The sequence below is a fragment of the Symphalangus syndactylus genome, chromosome 14 (genome assembly GCF_028878055.3).
Source record: "Symphalangus syndactylus isolate Jambi chromosome 14, NHGRI_mSymSyn1-v2.1_pri, whole genome shotgun sequence".
NCBI lineage: Eukaryota > Metazoa > Chordata > Mammalia > Primates > Hylobatidae > Symphalangus > Symphalangus syndactylus.
In genome coordinates this window covers 61,695,153-61,712,907 of record NC_072436.2, presented here as the reverse complement: position 1 = coordinate 61,712,907, position 17,755 = coordinate 61,695,153, and the positions used below count along the sequence as shown (strand labels likewise).

At 56.3% G+C, this 17,755-nt stretch overlaps 1 protein-coding gene and 1 pseudogene across 1 annotated transcript; one reads left to right on the top strand and one right to left on the bottom strand.

The window, feature by feature from the left end:
• Positions 1-109: 109 nt before the first annotated feature.
• Positions 110-5,927, bottom strand: LOC129462392 (BTB/POZ domain-containing protein 17-like). The gene is given in 3 exon segments (XM_055242334.2): positions 110-1,417; positions 3,624-3,900; positions 5,383-5,927. Coding segments are annotated over 3 exon segments (1,488 nt in total). The 5' UTR covers positions 5,519-5,927; the 3' UTR covers positions 110-342.
• On the top strand, positions 1,248-17,245 carry LOC129462393 (probable G-protein coupled receptor 142; annotated as a pseudogene).
• Positions 17,246-17,755: the final 510 nt, after the last annotated feature.

The following is a 17,755-nucleotide window of genomic DNA, read 5'->3' as shown; positions in this document are numbered from 1 at the left end:
GGGAAAAGCTCAACAAAGGGGAGTGAAACCCCTAAACCCCCTGGCTTGTGGGACCCTCCTGGGGTTGTTTTTACCCAGAAACTGACTGGTTCAATCATCCCCTTACCACTCTGAGCATCAGTTTATTCAGGACCAAGAACGTTCCTTCAAGTCAGCTGTGAAATCAGCTGTTGAAACCAGGCATCTTGTCTACCACGCCTCACCTGGACTCCACCCCAGCCCTAGGGTGGCCGGCGCCTGGCCATCCATGGGACCAGGCTTGTTGCCACCTCCACGCTCGCCTTGCCCTTCCCAGACCCACAGGGACCACCTAGGCCAGGCCTTTATTCCCAGACCCCGAGGCTACTTGGGGGTCCGGATAAGGGTGTGGTATACGGGCTTGACGATGAGGTGCAGGTGCAGGGCGTTCTCCACCAGGTACTCCGAGTTGCGCCGCTGCAGGTCGGCATGAGCCAGCAAGTCGCCGGCCTCCTCGCTGCTCTGGTGGAAGCTGTAGGCGTGGCGGACCAGCAGGCGGCCCTGCTGGCGCGCCCCCACCAGCACCCTCTTCTGGAAGCTCACGCCCGCTGCGTCGCCGCCGCTGCTGGCCGGCGTCACCACCAGCCGCGGTCGGCCGTCCTCCGGGCGCGCGGTGGGCAGCGCTGTGCCCGCAGTGTCCGCGTAAACGGGCCGCAGGCTGACGGGCAGCCAGCGCGGCGAGAAGAGCATGTTCCAGGTGACCCGGCGGCCCGCGTCGTGGCCACTCGGGCCCAGCTGCGTCTGGAAGCTGGTGCTGCGGTCGTTGCGGGCCGGGTTGTTGATGACCCACGGGACGCCCCAGGCGGGTGCGAGGTAGTTGCGGGGCAGGAAGGCGCTGCCGTTGACGTCAAAGAACTTGGCGTAGTGCAGCGGCGACGCGGCGTGGAACTGGTAGGCCTGCAGCAGAAGGTCGGCCACTGCGGGGCCGTGGCGCGCCAGGGCTGCTGAGCGCGCCTGCAGCTGGAACAGCTGTGCCGGTGGGATCGTGGGGTAGCGTATGGCGCGCAGCGCCCGCTCGGCCACGGCAGGGGGCGGCCGCGCGCGACCCAGCCAGGCCTCTAGCGCGTGGAACAGCTCCAGTTCATCCTGCAGGACCAGGTCCGAGCGTTGGAGGAGCTGCCACAGCAGCTCGGGGCTCACGGCGCCCCACTCGGCGCTGGCCGCCACGGCCGACAGATTCCAAGCCAGGAACTGCAGGCAGCTCTCGCGCAGGGCCTCGTCCCCGGTGCCCACCGCGTAGTGGTACCAGCCCACCGCCGGGCCCCCTTCTCCCGCCAGGTGCGCGCGCATGTAGTGGGCCACGCCGCGCTGCAGGGAGGCCACGCCGTACTTAGTGGCCAGTCTGTGCAGGGGGATGGCCTGGGTCAGCAGCACGGTCAGCTCCCCGCAGTACAGGTACCTGCGGGAGAGACCAAGAGATGGGGCGGGGTCAGGGTGGTACCCACCTCCCAGCATAGCTTTTTCTGAGTCCACAGGGGACCCCGCCTGGAGTTGGAGCTTCACGGTCCAGGTGCAAACACAGTGGAAGCCCCACCCTGAGGCTTCCCATGTTTTCCTTTTAAGGACCCTTCCAGGCCATTCTTACTTCACAGGCTCTTCTTTCTGTTTCCGTGGTGATGTAGAAATTGCCTGCAATGACTGTGCCTCTACTAGGCGTGCAGCTCTAGGCTGGAACAAAACAGAGGTGGCTCCTGCCGTTGGGGTTTCCATTCTGGTTGGGATCCATGGCCTGCCTTCTCCTTGCCATGAGTCTGGGCAAGTCACTTAATTTCAATGAACCTTAGGCTAATCAATCATCTAGGAAAGGGGGAGTGGCACACACCCCTCAGGGTTATTGTGACAACCAGAGGAGAATAAAGAATCTTGCTACAGGCCAGGTGGGTGCCATGACTCACACCTGGAATCTCTGCACTTTGGAAGGCCAAGATGGGAGGATTGCTTGAGGCCAGGAGTTCAAGACCAACTTGGGCAACATAGCAAGACCCTATCTCTACAAAAAAAAAAAAAAAAAAAAGTTAAAACATTAGTCATGCTTGGTGGTGCACACTTGTAGTCCCAGCTGCTTGGGAGTCTGAGGCAGGAAGATAGTTTCAGCCCAGGAATTCAAGGCTGCGGTGAGCTATGATCGTCATGCCACTACACTCCAGCCTTTTTTTTTTTTGAGATGGGGTCTCCCTGCGTTGCCCAGGTTGGTCTCAAACTCCTGGACTTGAGCAGTCCTCCCACCTTGGCCTCCCAAAGTGCTGGGATTACAGGTGTGAGCCCCCATTTCTTTTTTGCAGCCTCACCTTCCTTTTTCCTCTCCTACTGTTGGTGATCACTTGTGCTGAGTATCTCTTCCTCTTACTTCTGCCGCTGTCCCGCTGCTTACCCTTCCTGCCAGTCCCCACTGGCACATGGCACCGCACTTGCCTCTATAGGAGTGCGGCAGCCACTGCCAGCCATCTTCCCCAATGTCCATTTCTCCCCTTTCCCCTGCGTGATTGCCTCTGGGAATAAAAGACCACATTTCCCAGGCTCCCTGATTGTGGCCTTGGCCATGTGACTGACTGCTGGTCAATGGGCACAGTTTGGGATTTGCAGGAGGGCTGGTTAAATGCAATTGATTCAGGGTAACAGGAAGACCCTTTTTGCCCTTCTGTCTTATCCCCCTTCTTGTTGCCTGGAACTTGGAAGCAATATATGGAATTCTGCAGGCATCTCGTCTGAGCCATTAGAAGAGTTACTTTCTTAGACACTAGTGTGAATGGCACCCCCTGAGCAGCACCATGGCAGGAGGCAGGAGGTGGAGAGAGCCGTCTAACTTTTTCAGCTCCCAGCCCTGTGGTTCCAAACCTGGCCAAACACCAAAACCACAGCGATGCTTTAAAGTAAAAAATATTCCTCTATAATGGAATATTTAGGAAAATAAAAAGTAAATAAATAAAATAAAATAAAAAATGATTGCTGGCCCTAACCCTAGACCTGAAACTGACGATCCAGGTTGGGATCCGTGAAACTGTAGTTTTTTTGTTTGTTTGATTGTTTGGTTGGTTGGTTGGTTGATTTTTTTGAGACAGAATCCTGCTCTGTCACCCAGGCTGGAGTCTAGTGGCACGATCTCAGCTCACTGCAAACCCAAACTCCGCCTCCCAGGTTCAAGCGATTCTCCTGCCTTAGCCTCCCAAATAGCTGGGATTACAGTCGTGTGCCACCACACTCAGCTAATTTTCTATATTTTTAGTAGAGACAGGGTTTCACCATGTTGGCCAGGCTGGTCTTGAACTCTTGACTTCAGGTGATCTGCCCGCTTCAGCCTCCCAAATTGCTGGGATTACAGGCATGAGTCACCGTGCCCGGCCCCAAAACTGTAGTTTTTAAAAGCTGTCTATGGCCAGGTTTGGAAACAGCTCTGAGGGGGTTACCAGGAACCCAAAGTGACATCAAACTGCACAGATGACACGGGCAAAGACAGGGAGCTGTACAGTGGAAGAAGGGATGCAGGAGTCACTGTCATCCCAGTGATGTCCGGGGAAATGGACATAACAACTTCTAAGGGCCTGTAGGTGGAGGAGCCGGGGGCTGAGGAAGGGATGAAGCCTCCCTCTAGTCTTCCCCATCCCCACCTGACAAACTTGTCGAAGACAGCGGCGCAGTCCCTTGGCTCCTGCAGCACCGCCTCACTCTGGTTACTCAGCAGCTCCCGGAACAGCTCACTGTGCAGTCCCAGCAGCAGACAGTGGGTGTGGAAGACCCGGACCTCACCGGTGCCCACAGCCTGCACCCGCAGAACCACATCGCTGGCGTTGCCCTGTCACAGCAGCTCCTGCAAGCGCTGGAGCACCGCCTGGGAGTGGTTGATGGAGGTGCCAGCTGCCTCCCCACCAACATCGGCTCTCTGGGCTGCAGCAGGAAGGAACACAGCACAGCCTGAGAAGGTGCCCGGGCCCGGAACCTCAGTCGGGGGTGGAGAGGGACCAGCTGGAGACATATGCATGGGTGTGAGCAGAGGGCAAGGTGGGCCTAGGCGGGCTGTGTGTGCATATCTGTTTGTGCCCACGAGGCGCGTGGATGCATCTGTGCACACACAAACATCCTGGGTGGGAAGGTCATGACAATGCAAACCCCAAGAGGATGCTCTTGGAAGGGGGTGCATTCAGGCAGGGAGAGGTTGTGCTCAGGTTTAGGACAACATGCCTAGAACTCATCTCCATGCTGCCAGCCCCTCAGGCAAGGGTTGAGGAAACTCGTGGTCCCACCCTTCTCACTTCCTAAAGAATTGTCCATCTAACCCCTCGGAACAGTAGTCAGAAGTGGTGCATTCACTAACAAATACTATATGCTAGACATTCTCCTAAGAGCTTGGGATATGGCAGTGGACAAAGCAAGCCAAGTTCTTATGCTCATAAAAGCTCATAAAAGCACAAATTGACATATCAGACGGGTAAGACACACACAAATAAGCACTCCAGTTTTAAAGGAGCCAGCCAGGGAACCAGTGTCAAGGCAGGCTCCAGCCCTGCAAAGGCCCTTGAAGGGAATGGGCCTGGGGTACTGGGAGCAGGGACAGCGTTAGGGAGGCCAGAGCAGTGGCAGGAGAGAGAGGCAGGTGTGAGACGAGGCTGCGGGTGTGGAAGGGAAGCTGTTTTCCAGGCTCAGCCCTGCCCTCTTGGGTCCTGATCTCTGAGACAGAAGCCCATTTTCTGTAGGTGGCCAGCAGGGGACAGGAGAAAGGCGAAGGGCCAGCTGGTGCTGGAATAGAACTTCCTGGGTAACTGAGCATTGAGGCTGGCCAGGCCGGCCCTTTTCTCATGCTCCAGGATGCCCTGACGGTCAGATGGGGATGTGCATTCAGTTACAGAAACTGTCAGCAGCTTTCCCAAGCTGAGAACAGCGAGGGGAGCCTTGCGGAGGGAGGCGGGTGGGGGCCTGATAGCAGCAGATGGGCCCCGGCCACATGTGCACGCACAGCACACGCAGGCCCGTGGTGCACACAGGAGAGAAGGCTCGCACAGGAGCAGAGCATCTGTGCATGAGAGAGGGAGGCTGAGGGACAAAGGGAGGGTGAAAGAGAAGCGGGTAGTGCGTTTCCCAGCCCTGCCTTCCCCAGCTGTCACTTTGAAGGACCTGAATGCTGATGGCGTCCCCATTCAGCCTCTGCCCAGGACAATGGGCAATGGAGGGTCCTCTTGTCCTTAAGACCCCTGTCCACCTGCCTGCCAGGCCTCTCCTTCCTTCAGAGAGATGAGTCCGTGGAGCTGTCCGGTCCACCCCGTACTCTCCCCGGCAGCTGGACACTGCCCCCTCCTGGCCAGCCGCGTGCAGCCAGGGCTGGGACATCCTGCCCCTCCACCCTGCCCCGCACCTGGCCCACTGCCCGCTCACCTGCACGGGTGACCAGGCCCACCAAGGTCAGCATCGCCCAGAAGCTGCCCCAGGACCCAGGCTTGGAGTAGCCTCTCCTAGGCATCTTTATGCTCAGCCCCCAAGTCCACTGGAGGGACGGTGAAGCCCAGAGCATTCTGCTCACATCCCTCTTCCTTATATAGGATCCAGCACAAGGGGACGGCACCCCCCTTCCTGCTTGGCCTCCCTCCCCCACTCAGCCTCCTCCATGGATTGGTGGAAACTGGCCCCAGCTGTTGCCCAGGCAACCACTTAAGCCAGAGAGTGGCAGCCCCGAGGGCTATTGTGCTGCCTGTGGGCCCCCAAGGGGAACAGATCCGGAACCCTCCTCCCCCAATCTCCTTACCACCCAGCAGGGCTAGCCGTGCTTCTCCCTGGAAAGTTTCAGGCTCTCTGGAGAATAGGCGAGGGGCTCCAGGACCACTGGCAGCCATTGGCCTGAGGGTCCCCAGTTCCCTCCCCCAACCCCAGGCCTCGGCCCTGGCACGGAGCACACTTGGCAGCGTAGTGGCTGGAGCACCATGGTGAGCCAGCTGCAAAGGAAGGGCCTGGAAGAGGAAAGGAGAGGCGGCTGAGGCTCCCACCCCTCCCCCACTCCCATTTTGGGGTGGGGCAGCTCCTCAGAGAGAACCTCAGGGATCTCTCAAATAGGGGCTCATGGGCAACTGATGTCAGTTTCATATTCTTTGTTGAAGAAGGTTCCTGGAATGCTGTGGGGAGGGTGATGGGCTGGCGGGAAAGTTCTGTGGGGACTGTGACTGTCACCTCCCACAGGGGCAAGCTGAGCCAGGTGGCAGGGCTGGGCATAGAGCAGATGCATCCTGCCCCGTGCACCACTGCATGGGCGCCCCCTGCCCAGAGCGGGGCTGGCCACCTTCTGGCTCTGCGCTCCAGCCAGCCCAAGGCTGGGCACTGTCTGCCCTGCTATTTCCTGACTTGAATTCTCCTTCCCCAGGTGGCCTCAGGTCTCTGGGTTCACCTCCTTGGAAGGCTTGTTTTAGCAGTTTCTGTCTTATTTCCAACTGTAATTTTTCCTTTTCCAGGCCAAGGAGGCATGCTGCAGACCTGGTGTTTCACTCCCACTGTAGGGAAACTGAGGCAGGGAGCTAGGTTGCAGTCTCAGTTGGGTTAGTGCAGAGGAGTGCTCTTCTAAACACAAAGGCAACAGAGAGAGGAAAGTGAGTCTGGAGCTCCGCGGAAGCGTGTGTGTGTGTGTGTGTGTGTGTGTAGGGTGGCATGCTGTGAGTCTTCACCTTTGCAGGGAGCCAGCAGGGTCTGCCCCAGCTCTTCGTGGGAGGGACTCCTTTGAGCTTGGCTAACTGAAGTAGGTGACTCCCAAGCGATCTGACTCCGAGGCAGGGCTCTGGGTTGGGGATGAATTGAATCTTCCTCTCCCTGGCTCTCTGGATCCCAGGGGCCAGCTCGATGCATTGATTTCTGCCTCTGGCTGGCACAGAGACCCAACAGCTCCACCCCCTCTCTGAAGCCGCAGAGAGAGCAAGAACTGGGTCTGGCACCTGCCTCGTCCGGGTTGGCAGAGTTGGAGCTCTCCAGCCCAGCGGAAACCCCTCCGGCTGCCCTGACTTTCATGCCTGGCTCCCCTCGTCCAAATCCACTATCCCTTGCCCACTGGCTGCCCGCCTGCCCTTCCCATGGGCTGTACCATGTCCTGGCTCAACCCAGCAAGTCCGAGTCTCCATGCAGCAGGGCAGCCCTGGTCCCTGAGGGCATTCCAGCTTCCAAGCACAGTGCTTTTGATAGGAATATTGTTGATGATAAGAGAACCCGCTACTCAGAAAACTGTCATTTGATATTTGTGCCTCTCAACTCCAGCCTCCTTCAGCCTCTGCGTCAGTCATTCTTTGTTTTGTTTTGCTTTTCTAGAGGCAGAATCTCTCAGTCGCCAAGGCTGGAGTGCAGTGACGCAATCATAGCTCACTGCAGCCTCAAACTCCTAGGCCCAAGCGATCCTCCTGCCTCAGCCTCCCAAGTAGCTGGGACACAGGCAGTGCCACCACCCCCAGCTAATTTTGTATCAGTCATTCTTGAAGGGTAGCCACCTGCATTAGGATCTCCCATGCTCTACCTTGGAACCAGAATTTTCAGGGGCAGGGTCTGGCCGTCTGTTTTTTCTAAGTACTCCCAGACAATTGTTATACACACCCCAAGACAAGCGATACCTACTAGAGTTAGATTGGTGGCATTTCAAGTGTGAAGGAAGCTGGGAGGCCCTGGATAATCAAGAAGACCCGGGAGAGTCACCTCTGACTCCCCATCTCTGACAGGCCCCACCTCCCATTATTTCTAATCTCCCTTATCCCTGGCCCTCTTCGAATGATTTAGAAACTAGCTTTCCACATAGAGGCATTCTCTGTTCTCATTTTCTTAACAGAGCATTGCTGGAGAGTCTGTGTGTGTGTGTGTGTGTGGTATGCATGTGCACACGTGCGTATGCAGTGCATGTGTGTGCATGTGCATATTTATATGTGTGTGCACATGCCTGTGCGTGGTGTGTGTGCATGCATATTTGTGGATATGTGTGTGTGGTGTGTGTATATGCATGTGTATGTGTGGGGGAGTGTCCTGGGGCGGGAGAGAGGAAGCTGGGTACTTGCCCTGAGCAGTCTTTTTTTTTTATCTTTTGAGATGGAGCCTCGCTCTGTCGCCCAGGCTGGAGTGCGGTGGCGCCATCTCAGCTCACTGCAGCCTCCACCTTCTGGGTTCAAACAATTCTCCTGCCTCAGCCTCCTGTGTAGCTGGGATTACAGGTGTGCACTACTATGCCCAGCTAATTTTTGTATTTTTAGTAGAGACAAGGTTTCACCATGTTGGCCAGGCTGGTTTTGATCTCCTGACCTCAGGTGATCCTCCTGCCTTGGCCTCCCAAAGTGCTGGGATTACAGGCGTGGGCCACAGTGCTTGGCCAAGTCTTTGAGAGGAAGGATCTGCAGCACTGCATATATATATACACATATATATACACATACACACACATACATACATATATTGGCCCCATGGATCTGGGAGCTCCATAATTCCTTGAAGGCAAGTCTGATGAATTCACAAGCCAGCACCATCCCAGAGAGGAATGTTACTTCCCGCCCCAGACGGGAGTGTTTTTAGCCCAAGCCATGTGTCTGAGGTCTTATGACCAGGAACCTCAGAGGCAGGATTTATTTTTTGAGTTCTGAGTTCTGCTTGACTTTTCTTTTTTCTGATTTTTGTTGTTATTGTTGTTAGAGATGGGGTCTCACTCTTTCACCCAGGCTGGAGTGTGGTGGCACTTTCATAGCTCACTGTGGCCTCAAATTCCTGGGCTCAAGCAATCCTCCAGCCTCAGCCTCCCAAGTAGCTGGGACCACAGGTATGAACCACTGCACCTGGCTACTTGACTTTTCTTTCCACAACACAATGTTGTCTTTTTTTTTTTTTTTTTTTTTTTTTCTGAGACGGAGTCTCACTCTGTCACCAGGCTGGAGTACAGTGGTGCAATCTCAGCTCACTGCAACCTCTGCCTCCCGGGTTCAAGCGATTCTCCTGCCTTTGCCTCCAGAGTAGCTGGGACTACAGGTACCCACTACCATGCCCGGCTAATTGTTGTATTTTTAGTAGAGACGGGGTTTCACCATGTTGGCCAGGATGGTCTCGATCTCCTGACCTCGTGATTTGCCTGCCTCAGCCTCCCAAAGTGCTGGGATTACAGGTGTGAGCCACCACGCCCGGCCCATGCTGTCTTTTTGGGGAAGTTTTTCCAATTGTGATAAGTGATCCCTTTGGACAAGGAATCTCTAGTACTGTAAAAGCAACGGAAAACTCTTGCAAGCTTGGGGCCAGATGAAGAGTTTCTGAATCTGCAAAGGGGGTGATCAGACACTGGACTGTGATAACACCTCAGAGGGCTGGGCTCCAGATGCAGCCTGGCCCTACCGGGCACCCTCCCTTGCATCTGTACTGTCTCCTGTCCTGACTTAGGGTTCCCTGAGTCACTGGGCTACTTGGATTGGGGACAGGAAATCATGGGTTTAAGTTCCAGGCCCTGTGTACTCAGGGGAGCACATAAAGGTAAATATGAGGCTGGGCATGGTGGCTCACGCCTTTAATCCCAGCACTTTGGGAGGCTGAGGCGGGCGGATCACTTGAGGTCAGGAGTTCAAGCCCAGCCTGGGCAACATGCTGAAACCCCGTCTCTACTAAAAATACAAATATTAGCCGGGCATGGTGGCTGGTGACTGTAATCCCAGCTACTTGGGAGGCTGAGGCAGGAAAATCGCTTGAACCCGGGAAGCAGAGGTTGCAGTGAGCTGAGATTGCACCCCTGCACTCCAGCCTGGGCAACAGAGTGAGACTCTGTCTCAAACAAACAAACAAGCAAAAACTTAAATAAGAAGGAATCCTTGACCAGGTGCAGTGGCTCACATCTGTAATCCCAGCACTTTGGGAGGCTAAGGCAGGTGGATTGCATGAGCCCAGGAGCTTGAGACCAGCCTAGGCAACACCGTCTCTACAAAAAATACAAAAATTAGCTGGGCGTGGTGGTGCATGCCTATAATCCCAGCTACTCGGGAGGTTGAGAAGAGAGGATCGCTTGAGCCTGGGAGTTCAAGGCTGCAGTGAGCTATGATCACACCACTGTACCACAGCCTGGATGACAGAGTGAGACCCTGTCTTGAGGGGTGGGGAGGCAGAAGGAAAAAGAAAAGAGAGAGAGAGACCCTGGTGCTCATGCCTGGTAGCTCTGGCTGGACTATCAGGGCTGAAGACTTCAGAGACCAAAAAGGTCAAGGTGAGGCTGGGCGCGGTGGCTCACGCCTGTGATCCCAGCACTTTGGGAGGCCCAGGTGGGCATATCACCTGAGGTCAGGAGCTCGGGACCAGCCTGGCTAACATGGTGAAACCCCGTCTCTACTAAAAATACAAAAATTAGCCAGGCGTGGTGGCAGGCACCTGTAATCCCAGCTACTTGGGAGGCTGAGGCAGGAGAATCACTGGAACCCAGGAGGCAGAGGTTGCAGTGAGCCAAGATAGCACCATTGCACTCCAGCCTGGGTGACAGAGCGAGACTCCGTCTCAAAAAAAAAAAAAAAAAAAGAAAAGAAAAAGTCAAGGTGTGCGGCTGGGTCTTCATAACATCTTTCACCTTGTCCAGGCTGGCTCAGAGGTGTCTGCCTTAGTGGCTAGAATCCCTTCCACCGTGGGCTAGCAGCCTGCCCTGGTCACTGACACCACACCATGTAGGAAAGAATCACCACCACCAAGAAGGGGCGTCTCACCTCTGTACAGGCTGTGTGCTGGCTGATGACATGGCTGCCCTGTCCTGTCTGCTGCTGCCACTGAGCTGAACATCTCCAGGCTCCACCTCTTGAACCATGGATCCCAGCGTTGTTAGCAATGAGTATGATGATGTTGCCCATGGATGCAAAAGATCCAGTGGGACCCCACTTCCCTGCAGGACATCACTGCTGTCCTGGGTACGGAAGCATATACTGAGGAAGACAAATCAATGGTGTCCCACGCACAGAAAAGCCAGCATTCTTGTCTCAGCCATTCCAGGTGGCTGAGGTTTCCACAGGTCACACGGGGAAGCTGGGACCTCCGAATAAGACCATCCAAGGACTCCAGCAGTTTCCGCCAGGTGAATCCAGCCATCTCCCAGAACAGGGCTTCTATGGGGTGGGATTCTAAGTTGCTGGAAGGACGTGCATGGGGCATCATTTTAGCAAACTTAGTCCCCCTCCTCCATCTCTCCCTCTCCTCGCTCTGAATCCGGGGAGCTCTAGTTTTCTGTGTAGCCTGTGTGAGAGCCTTGGTTGAAACCATTGTGTTCTGTCTGAAGAATATTTAAGGTTTCCAATCAAGTGTAGGTCCCTCAAAGAAACAAAGTGGGCTTGGCATGGTGACTCACACCTGTAATCCCAGCTCTTTGAGAGGCCAAGGCAGAAGGACCACTTGAAGCCTGGAGTTCCAGACCAGCCTCGGCAACACGGCGAGACCCCAAACTCTGTCTATATCTATACATAAAATTTAAAAAACAAAGTGTAGGGACAGGGTAGGCACTCGGTAAATGTTGGCAGGGACCCTCCTTGCCCCTCACCCATGGCAGCTCCTTGAAGAGAGGGTCTGCCTCCTCTCACCCCTAGCCTCCTGCTGCAAGGAGGTGGTGGCCTGGGGCATCATCTGTGCTACTTGCACTTTCTGGGGCTGGGGTCCCAGCACTCCACCAGAGGACCTGTCCTGAGCAAGCAGCTCCGTCTCCAGTCCCACTGTGCCACCCAGGCCTGGCCAAACCGTGGGACTTTCAGGCTTGCAGGGTCAGGATGTGGCCACCAGGGGGCAGCAGGGCCTGCGCTGTGAGTATCCGAGGGGGTGTTGGGATGGGGAGTTCCAGGCTCTGATGTGAGATCTAACTCCCAGAGCTGGGAAGCTCCCTATATTTCCTGCCATATTTTCTGCTGCATTTCTGGATGACAGGCCGTGGGAGGTGATGCCAGGGGGGCCTGAGCTCTCCTCCCGAGGCAGTCCGCGGGGCATCCATATCCCGGGTGCCTGCTTGTGGGCGGCTCTGGTGACTCTTCCTCTAGGGCAGGGGAGCCAGAGCTGCAGATTCTGGCCTCTTCTGAGTGCTCACCAGCAACGGCTGGTGTTTATTTGCCAGGGATTGATATTCTTGAGGGATGGTCCATTTCACCAGGGCCAGGAAAACAACAGCTTGCAGGACTGTGGTTTCCCAGCACCGGCTGCAGGCAGCCTGGTCCGGCTGCTCCCAGAGGATGCCCCACCCTGTGCAAGGCTGCCTGCCATCCTGCCCCTGGGGGCAGCCTCCACCTCCCCCAGCATGGCCACCGCAGGACTGACCCTGTACACCTGGTCCCCTGGGCCTCTTGGGATCATAGTCCTGTCTGTGGCAGCCTTACCCCTCCTACCTGGCACGACTCCCCCAACTCCTCACAGAGGTGCCCTACTCTCTTCCCTCTCAGTCTGGATGCTCATAGAGTCAGCATCCTGGATCCTTCTGCCTGTCCCCAAAGTCCTCAGCCCCAGGTTTGACCCCAGCTGAACCCAGGCCAGCTCACAGAGTGCCCCGGGGTGGGAGGCAGCCCCCCAGAACCCTCATCCTGCCATCCCGCCTCTTCGTGTCACTTCCTGCTCCCCCAGGCATAGACATACCTGTGAACCCCATGCCACCCTCAGCTCATCTCTCCTGTAGCTGAAGCCCCTGCCCAGCCCGACCCCTTCCCCTGCCTGTGCGCCTTAGAGGACCCTGGTTTGCTCCACCAGCGTCTACTCTAGCTCTTTCCCCCGTGCCTCCGCCCACTGATTCCTTCCTCTTCCTTCCCCCGCCCCACCCCCCTGCACTAACAGGCTCAGTGTCTCGGGAAGGATCCCGGGGCAAACAACCACTTGGAGAGCCAAGGGGTGAGAGGTACAGCTGGCGATGCTGACAGGGAGCTGCGGGGACCCTCAGAAAAAGCCACAGGTGACCCAGGACTCAGGGCCCCAGAGCATGGGGCTTGAGGGACGAGAGACAGGTAAGGCATCCTGAAGTGCTGACCCTTATTGCTGGGGGCAATAAGGTGGAAAGGCAGGAGGGAACAGGAGGCAGGTTAGGGACCTAGAGGGTGGAGTAGGGGCCAAAGTTGAGAGCGAGTGAGCAGTGAGCCCCCCAGCCTCAGCAGGAAACGCAAAGCTGGAGTTCAGCCTGAAAGAGACGCGCAGTGTGGCTTCAGGGGAACAGGGGCCAGAGTGGACGGTGTTCATCCTAGACCAGCCACCTTACCCCTGTGGACTCAGTTTCCCCATCTGTGGACTTGGGTCATTCCAGCTTTAGTGGCGCTCACCTCTGAAGAGGGAATCTTTAGTTTAGAAAAGAGGGGGCCCTACCAATAGCCTCTCCTTAGAGGGGGGCAGCTGTTGAGTGGAGCTGGGCAGACCTGGGGCCTCCGCTGTGGACCTCCTAGAGAAGTCCCTGTGTGTGGCTGGCGTCACCTGGGTTGGAATCGCCCAGATTGCTGATTACAAGCACGGCTGCTGCAACCCCACTTCAGACCCTCTGGCTCAGCCCACCCGGAGGAGGCCCAGGAGCCTGCACCTCGACAAGTGCCCCCGTGATCCTGTTTCAGAGCCCCTGCTAGGCTGGGTGAGGACCCATGGGGAGGACCCATGGGGAGCAGTGGTCTCTATGGCTGCAGGCCGCGCTGCCAGGGACTCCCCATCAGTGGGGGAGCCGGGCCACTGAGGGAGTAGGGTGAGATGGGGTGGGGGCGAGGGTGGTCTTGGCAAGAATTCTCACAGCAACAGACAGTGCACTCAGCTGGGTCTGACTAGAGGGTCTGCACAGAGCAGGGTGACTAGAAAGACCCCAGGTCAGGGCGGGGCTGCGCCCAGCCAGGTTAGAAACAGACCAGAGGCTCTGACTCTGCCCGTCCGCACCTTCTAGCTGGCCAACCAAAAGTGACCCTGCTGCCCACACCCAACGTCAGTGGGCTGAGTCAGGAGTTTGAAAGCCACTGGCCAGAGATCGCAGACAGGTCCCCGTGTGTGGCTGGCGTCATCCCTGTCATCTACTACAGTGTCCTGCTGGGCCTGGGGTTGCCTGGTGAGTGGCGAGCTGGGGTCTGGGGACTTGGGCTTGGCCAGAAATTGGGATCCTCCTTCAATGGGTGCCAGTCCTCTGTGTTTGACCCCTGAGGCCCTGGATCATAGACCCCTGGTCTTTCCTTGCCATTGTCAGGGTGTTCTGGGTCACTGGAGGGGAATAAAAGTAAGGGGCTAGGATTGGGGGTGCTCACAGCTAAACCCAAGTTTTCCCCAGTAGTGAGCACTCTCTTAAGATAATAAAATTCACATAGGAGCTGGCTCAGCTCATTACAAAGCTCCCCATGCTGCCCATGCCATCAGAGAGCAGAGCTTGGGGCAGAGGTGGGTGTGTGGATATGGGAAGGGCGAGTGGTCTTGGCCCTGGGGGTTTCCCCAAGTCCAGTAGCTAAACCCATGCCTGTGTCTAGGGACGCTTCCATTCTGGAGGACACAGAAAACCTAAAAAGGACTTGGTGGACAATGCCATAGGACAGGTGGCTTTTTTTTTTTTTTTGAGATGGAGTCTTGCTCTGTCACCCAGGCTGGAGAGCAGTGGTGTGATCTCTGCTCACTGCAGCCTCCACTTCCCAGGTTCAAGCAATTCTCCTGCCTCAGCCTCCCAAGGAGCTGGGATTACAGGTATGCACCACCATGCCTGGGTACTTTTTGCATTTTTTAATAGAGATGGGGTTTCTCCATGTTGGTCAGGCCGATCTCAAACTCCTGACCTCAGGTGATCTGCTTGCCTTGGCCTCCCAAAGTGCTGGATTACAGGTGTGAGCCACCACGCCTGGCCAGGACAGGTCACTTCTGAGGACACACTGCCATGTGCACTTACCTGTGTGTAACCGTGGTACAGTCAGTGGCCTGCAGTTGATGGACAGGGCAGAGCTGGCCTGGGTTGCATTCTGGGCAAAGTGGGGTTTCAGAAGGATCTGGAAGGAGAAAAAAGAGAAGCCAGCTCAGTCTCTGCACATGCAGATGGGGAGGGGTGTTGGTGACACCTTGGAAAGCAGAGTCTGAGCTCTCCTCTGATGCCTCTCCCCTCCCTCACCTCGGCCGCCATCAGTCAGCCTCCTGACTGCAGTGGCCCTGGCGCGCCTTGCCACCAGGACCAGGAAGCCCTCCTACTACTACCTTCTGGCACTCACAGCCTCGGATATCATCATCCAGGTGGTCATGTGTTTGCGGGCTTCCTCCTGCAGGGAGCCGTGCTGGCCCGCCAGGTGCCCCAGGCTGTGGTGCACATGGCCAACATCCTGGAGTTTGCTGCCAACCACGCCTCAGTCTGGATCGCCATCCTGCTCACAGTTGACCGCTACACTGCCCTGTGCCACCCCCTGCACCATCGGGCCGCCTCGTCCCCAGGCTGGACCCGCCAGGCCATTGCTGCTGTCCTGAGTGCTGCCTTGTTGACCGGCATCCCCTTCTACTGGTGGTTGGACGTGTGGAGAGACACTGACTCACCCGCACGCTGGACGAGGTCCTCAGGTGGGCTCATTGTCTCACTGTCTATTTCACCCCTTGTGGCATGTTCCTGGTCACCAACTTGGCCATCATCCACCGGCTATGGAGGAGGGGCCAGAGTGGGCTGCAGCCCCAGGTGGGCAAGAGCACAGCCATCCTCCTGGGCATCACCACACTGTTCACCCTCCTGTGGGCACCCCAGGTGTTCGTCATGCTCTACCACATGTACGTAGCCCCTGTCCACCGGGACTGGAGGGTCCACCTGGCCTTGGATGTGGCCAACATGGTGGCCATGCTCCACATGGCAGCCAACTTCAGCCTCTACTGCCTTGTCAGCAAGACTTTCTGGGCCACTGTCCGACAGGTCATCCACGATGCCTACCTGCCCTGCACTTTGGCATCACAGCCAAAGGGCATGGCAGCGAAGCCTGTGATGGAGCCTCCGGGACTCCCCAAAGGGGCAGAAGTGTAGAGGAGGGGGCCCAGCTGGGGAGCTCAGGGTGTCTCATGGCCACATGTACTGGGGCCTTTGAGGTTGTGCCCAAAAAACGTTTATCAACAGCTTGCTTTCCTTGGGTGGGGGTGGAGGCTCCTCCTTTGGGTGTGGCTCCCAGGTAGAGAGGAGGACAACTTAGCCAACTCTTATGTTTGCTTCACCAGCAATCCCTATTTCCTGGGAAGATGAAAGGGTACTGCCAGGCACAGGCTAATAGCATCAGTGCTGTGGGTATTCCTTTGTGGGGGGGCATTTTGTCTGGCTCATCATGAATGCCAGATTAATGTTGGTTGAATGGATAGAAAAATGGACAGATGGAGGCCGGGTGTGGTGGCTTACGCCTGTAATCCCAGCACTTTGGGAGGCCGAGGCGGGTGGATCACGAGGTCAGGAGATCGAGACCACGGTGAAACCCCGTCTCTACCAAAAATACAAAAAATTAGCTGGGCGCTGCGGCGGGTGCCTGTAGTCCCAGCTACTGGGGAGGCTGAGGCAGGAGAATGGTGTGAACCTGGAAGGCGGAGCTTGCAGTGAGCCGAGATCCTGCCACTGCACTCCAGCCTGGGCGACAGAGCGAGACTCCGTCTCAAAAAAAAAAAAAAAAAAAGAGAAAAAAAAAAGAAAGAAAGAAAAATGGACAGATGGATGGATAGATGGATGCACGGATGGATGGATGGACGGATGGATGGATGGATGCGAATTGTCTCCAGCCCACCCCCGTTTCCTGGTGCCTGCCTCTCATTCCCTGAATGGATCACCTCTCCAGCTCCTAGTGGCAATGCCAGAGTTTGAAAAGGAAGATATTTTCAGGACTGAAGGCATTTCTTAGGCTGGGGAAACAAAGAAGTTGAGCTGAGCCATGGGAGGGGGCTGCTTGGGGGATAAAAGCCCCCAGAGCCAGCCAGAAAGGGGTGATCTTAAATCAGATGTAAGGAGCCCAGGCCCACAGAAGACACAGCCCCTTAGGTCTCAAACACCCTGGTTTGATTCCACATTACTCCCTGCCCTAAGCCAGTAAAGGTTCATGGGCCCAGAACCAGCACTGGGGCTATAGTTTTTGTTGTTGCCAGTGAGGAGAAGGAAAATGGTCTCTTAACCCAGGGTACTGGGAGAACAGGAAAGGAGGACCTAGCTGGAGATGACCCTGAGCTTCTGCTGAGCCCCCCGAGCCCACGCCGCTTGGGGAAAGGTCTTTTCCTCCACCACTGGGAGGCGGGAGTTGGCAGAGCCCATCAGAGCCATGAGGAGTTCTGCCCCCCACCCTCAGCCTCTCCAGGGAGCCTCTCCAGGGCCCCTCTCTCCTCTCAGCACCACCATCCTGGAGAGGCAGCTGGGAGAGATTAGCAGATGGAACTCCCACCTGCTCCAGGCTGTGGGTAAACACATTAGCAGCTGAGCTAGGACCACTTTCTGCTCCCTGGTCAGGCTGAGCTGACCTTTGTCCTGAATGGGAGGTTCAGGCCTGCCCCCACCCTCTTAGTGGGATGACATCAGTGAAAGAGCTGTTTGTGTACCCAGCACACAGTCAATGCAGAATCAATGCTTGGCTTTCCACTTTGCTTCTCTGCTTCTCCCCAGAGCAGGGATGTCCAGACAGGGAGGTTCAGCTAACCCAGAAAGAGGATAATGTGGGTTTCCAATGCATTAGCCATGATTCTCAACTCCAAAAAGCTCTGAAAACCAAAATGTTTCCAAAATTTGCCACAAACACATTTAGCGGCACAGCGTGACCCGATGTGAGCTGATTTCTGGTCCCGATGTTGTCCTGTGATTGTGAGTCCTGCCAGCCCCACCCGGGACTGTTAGTGGAGTGAT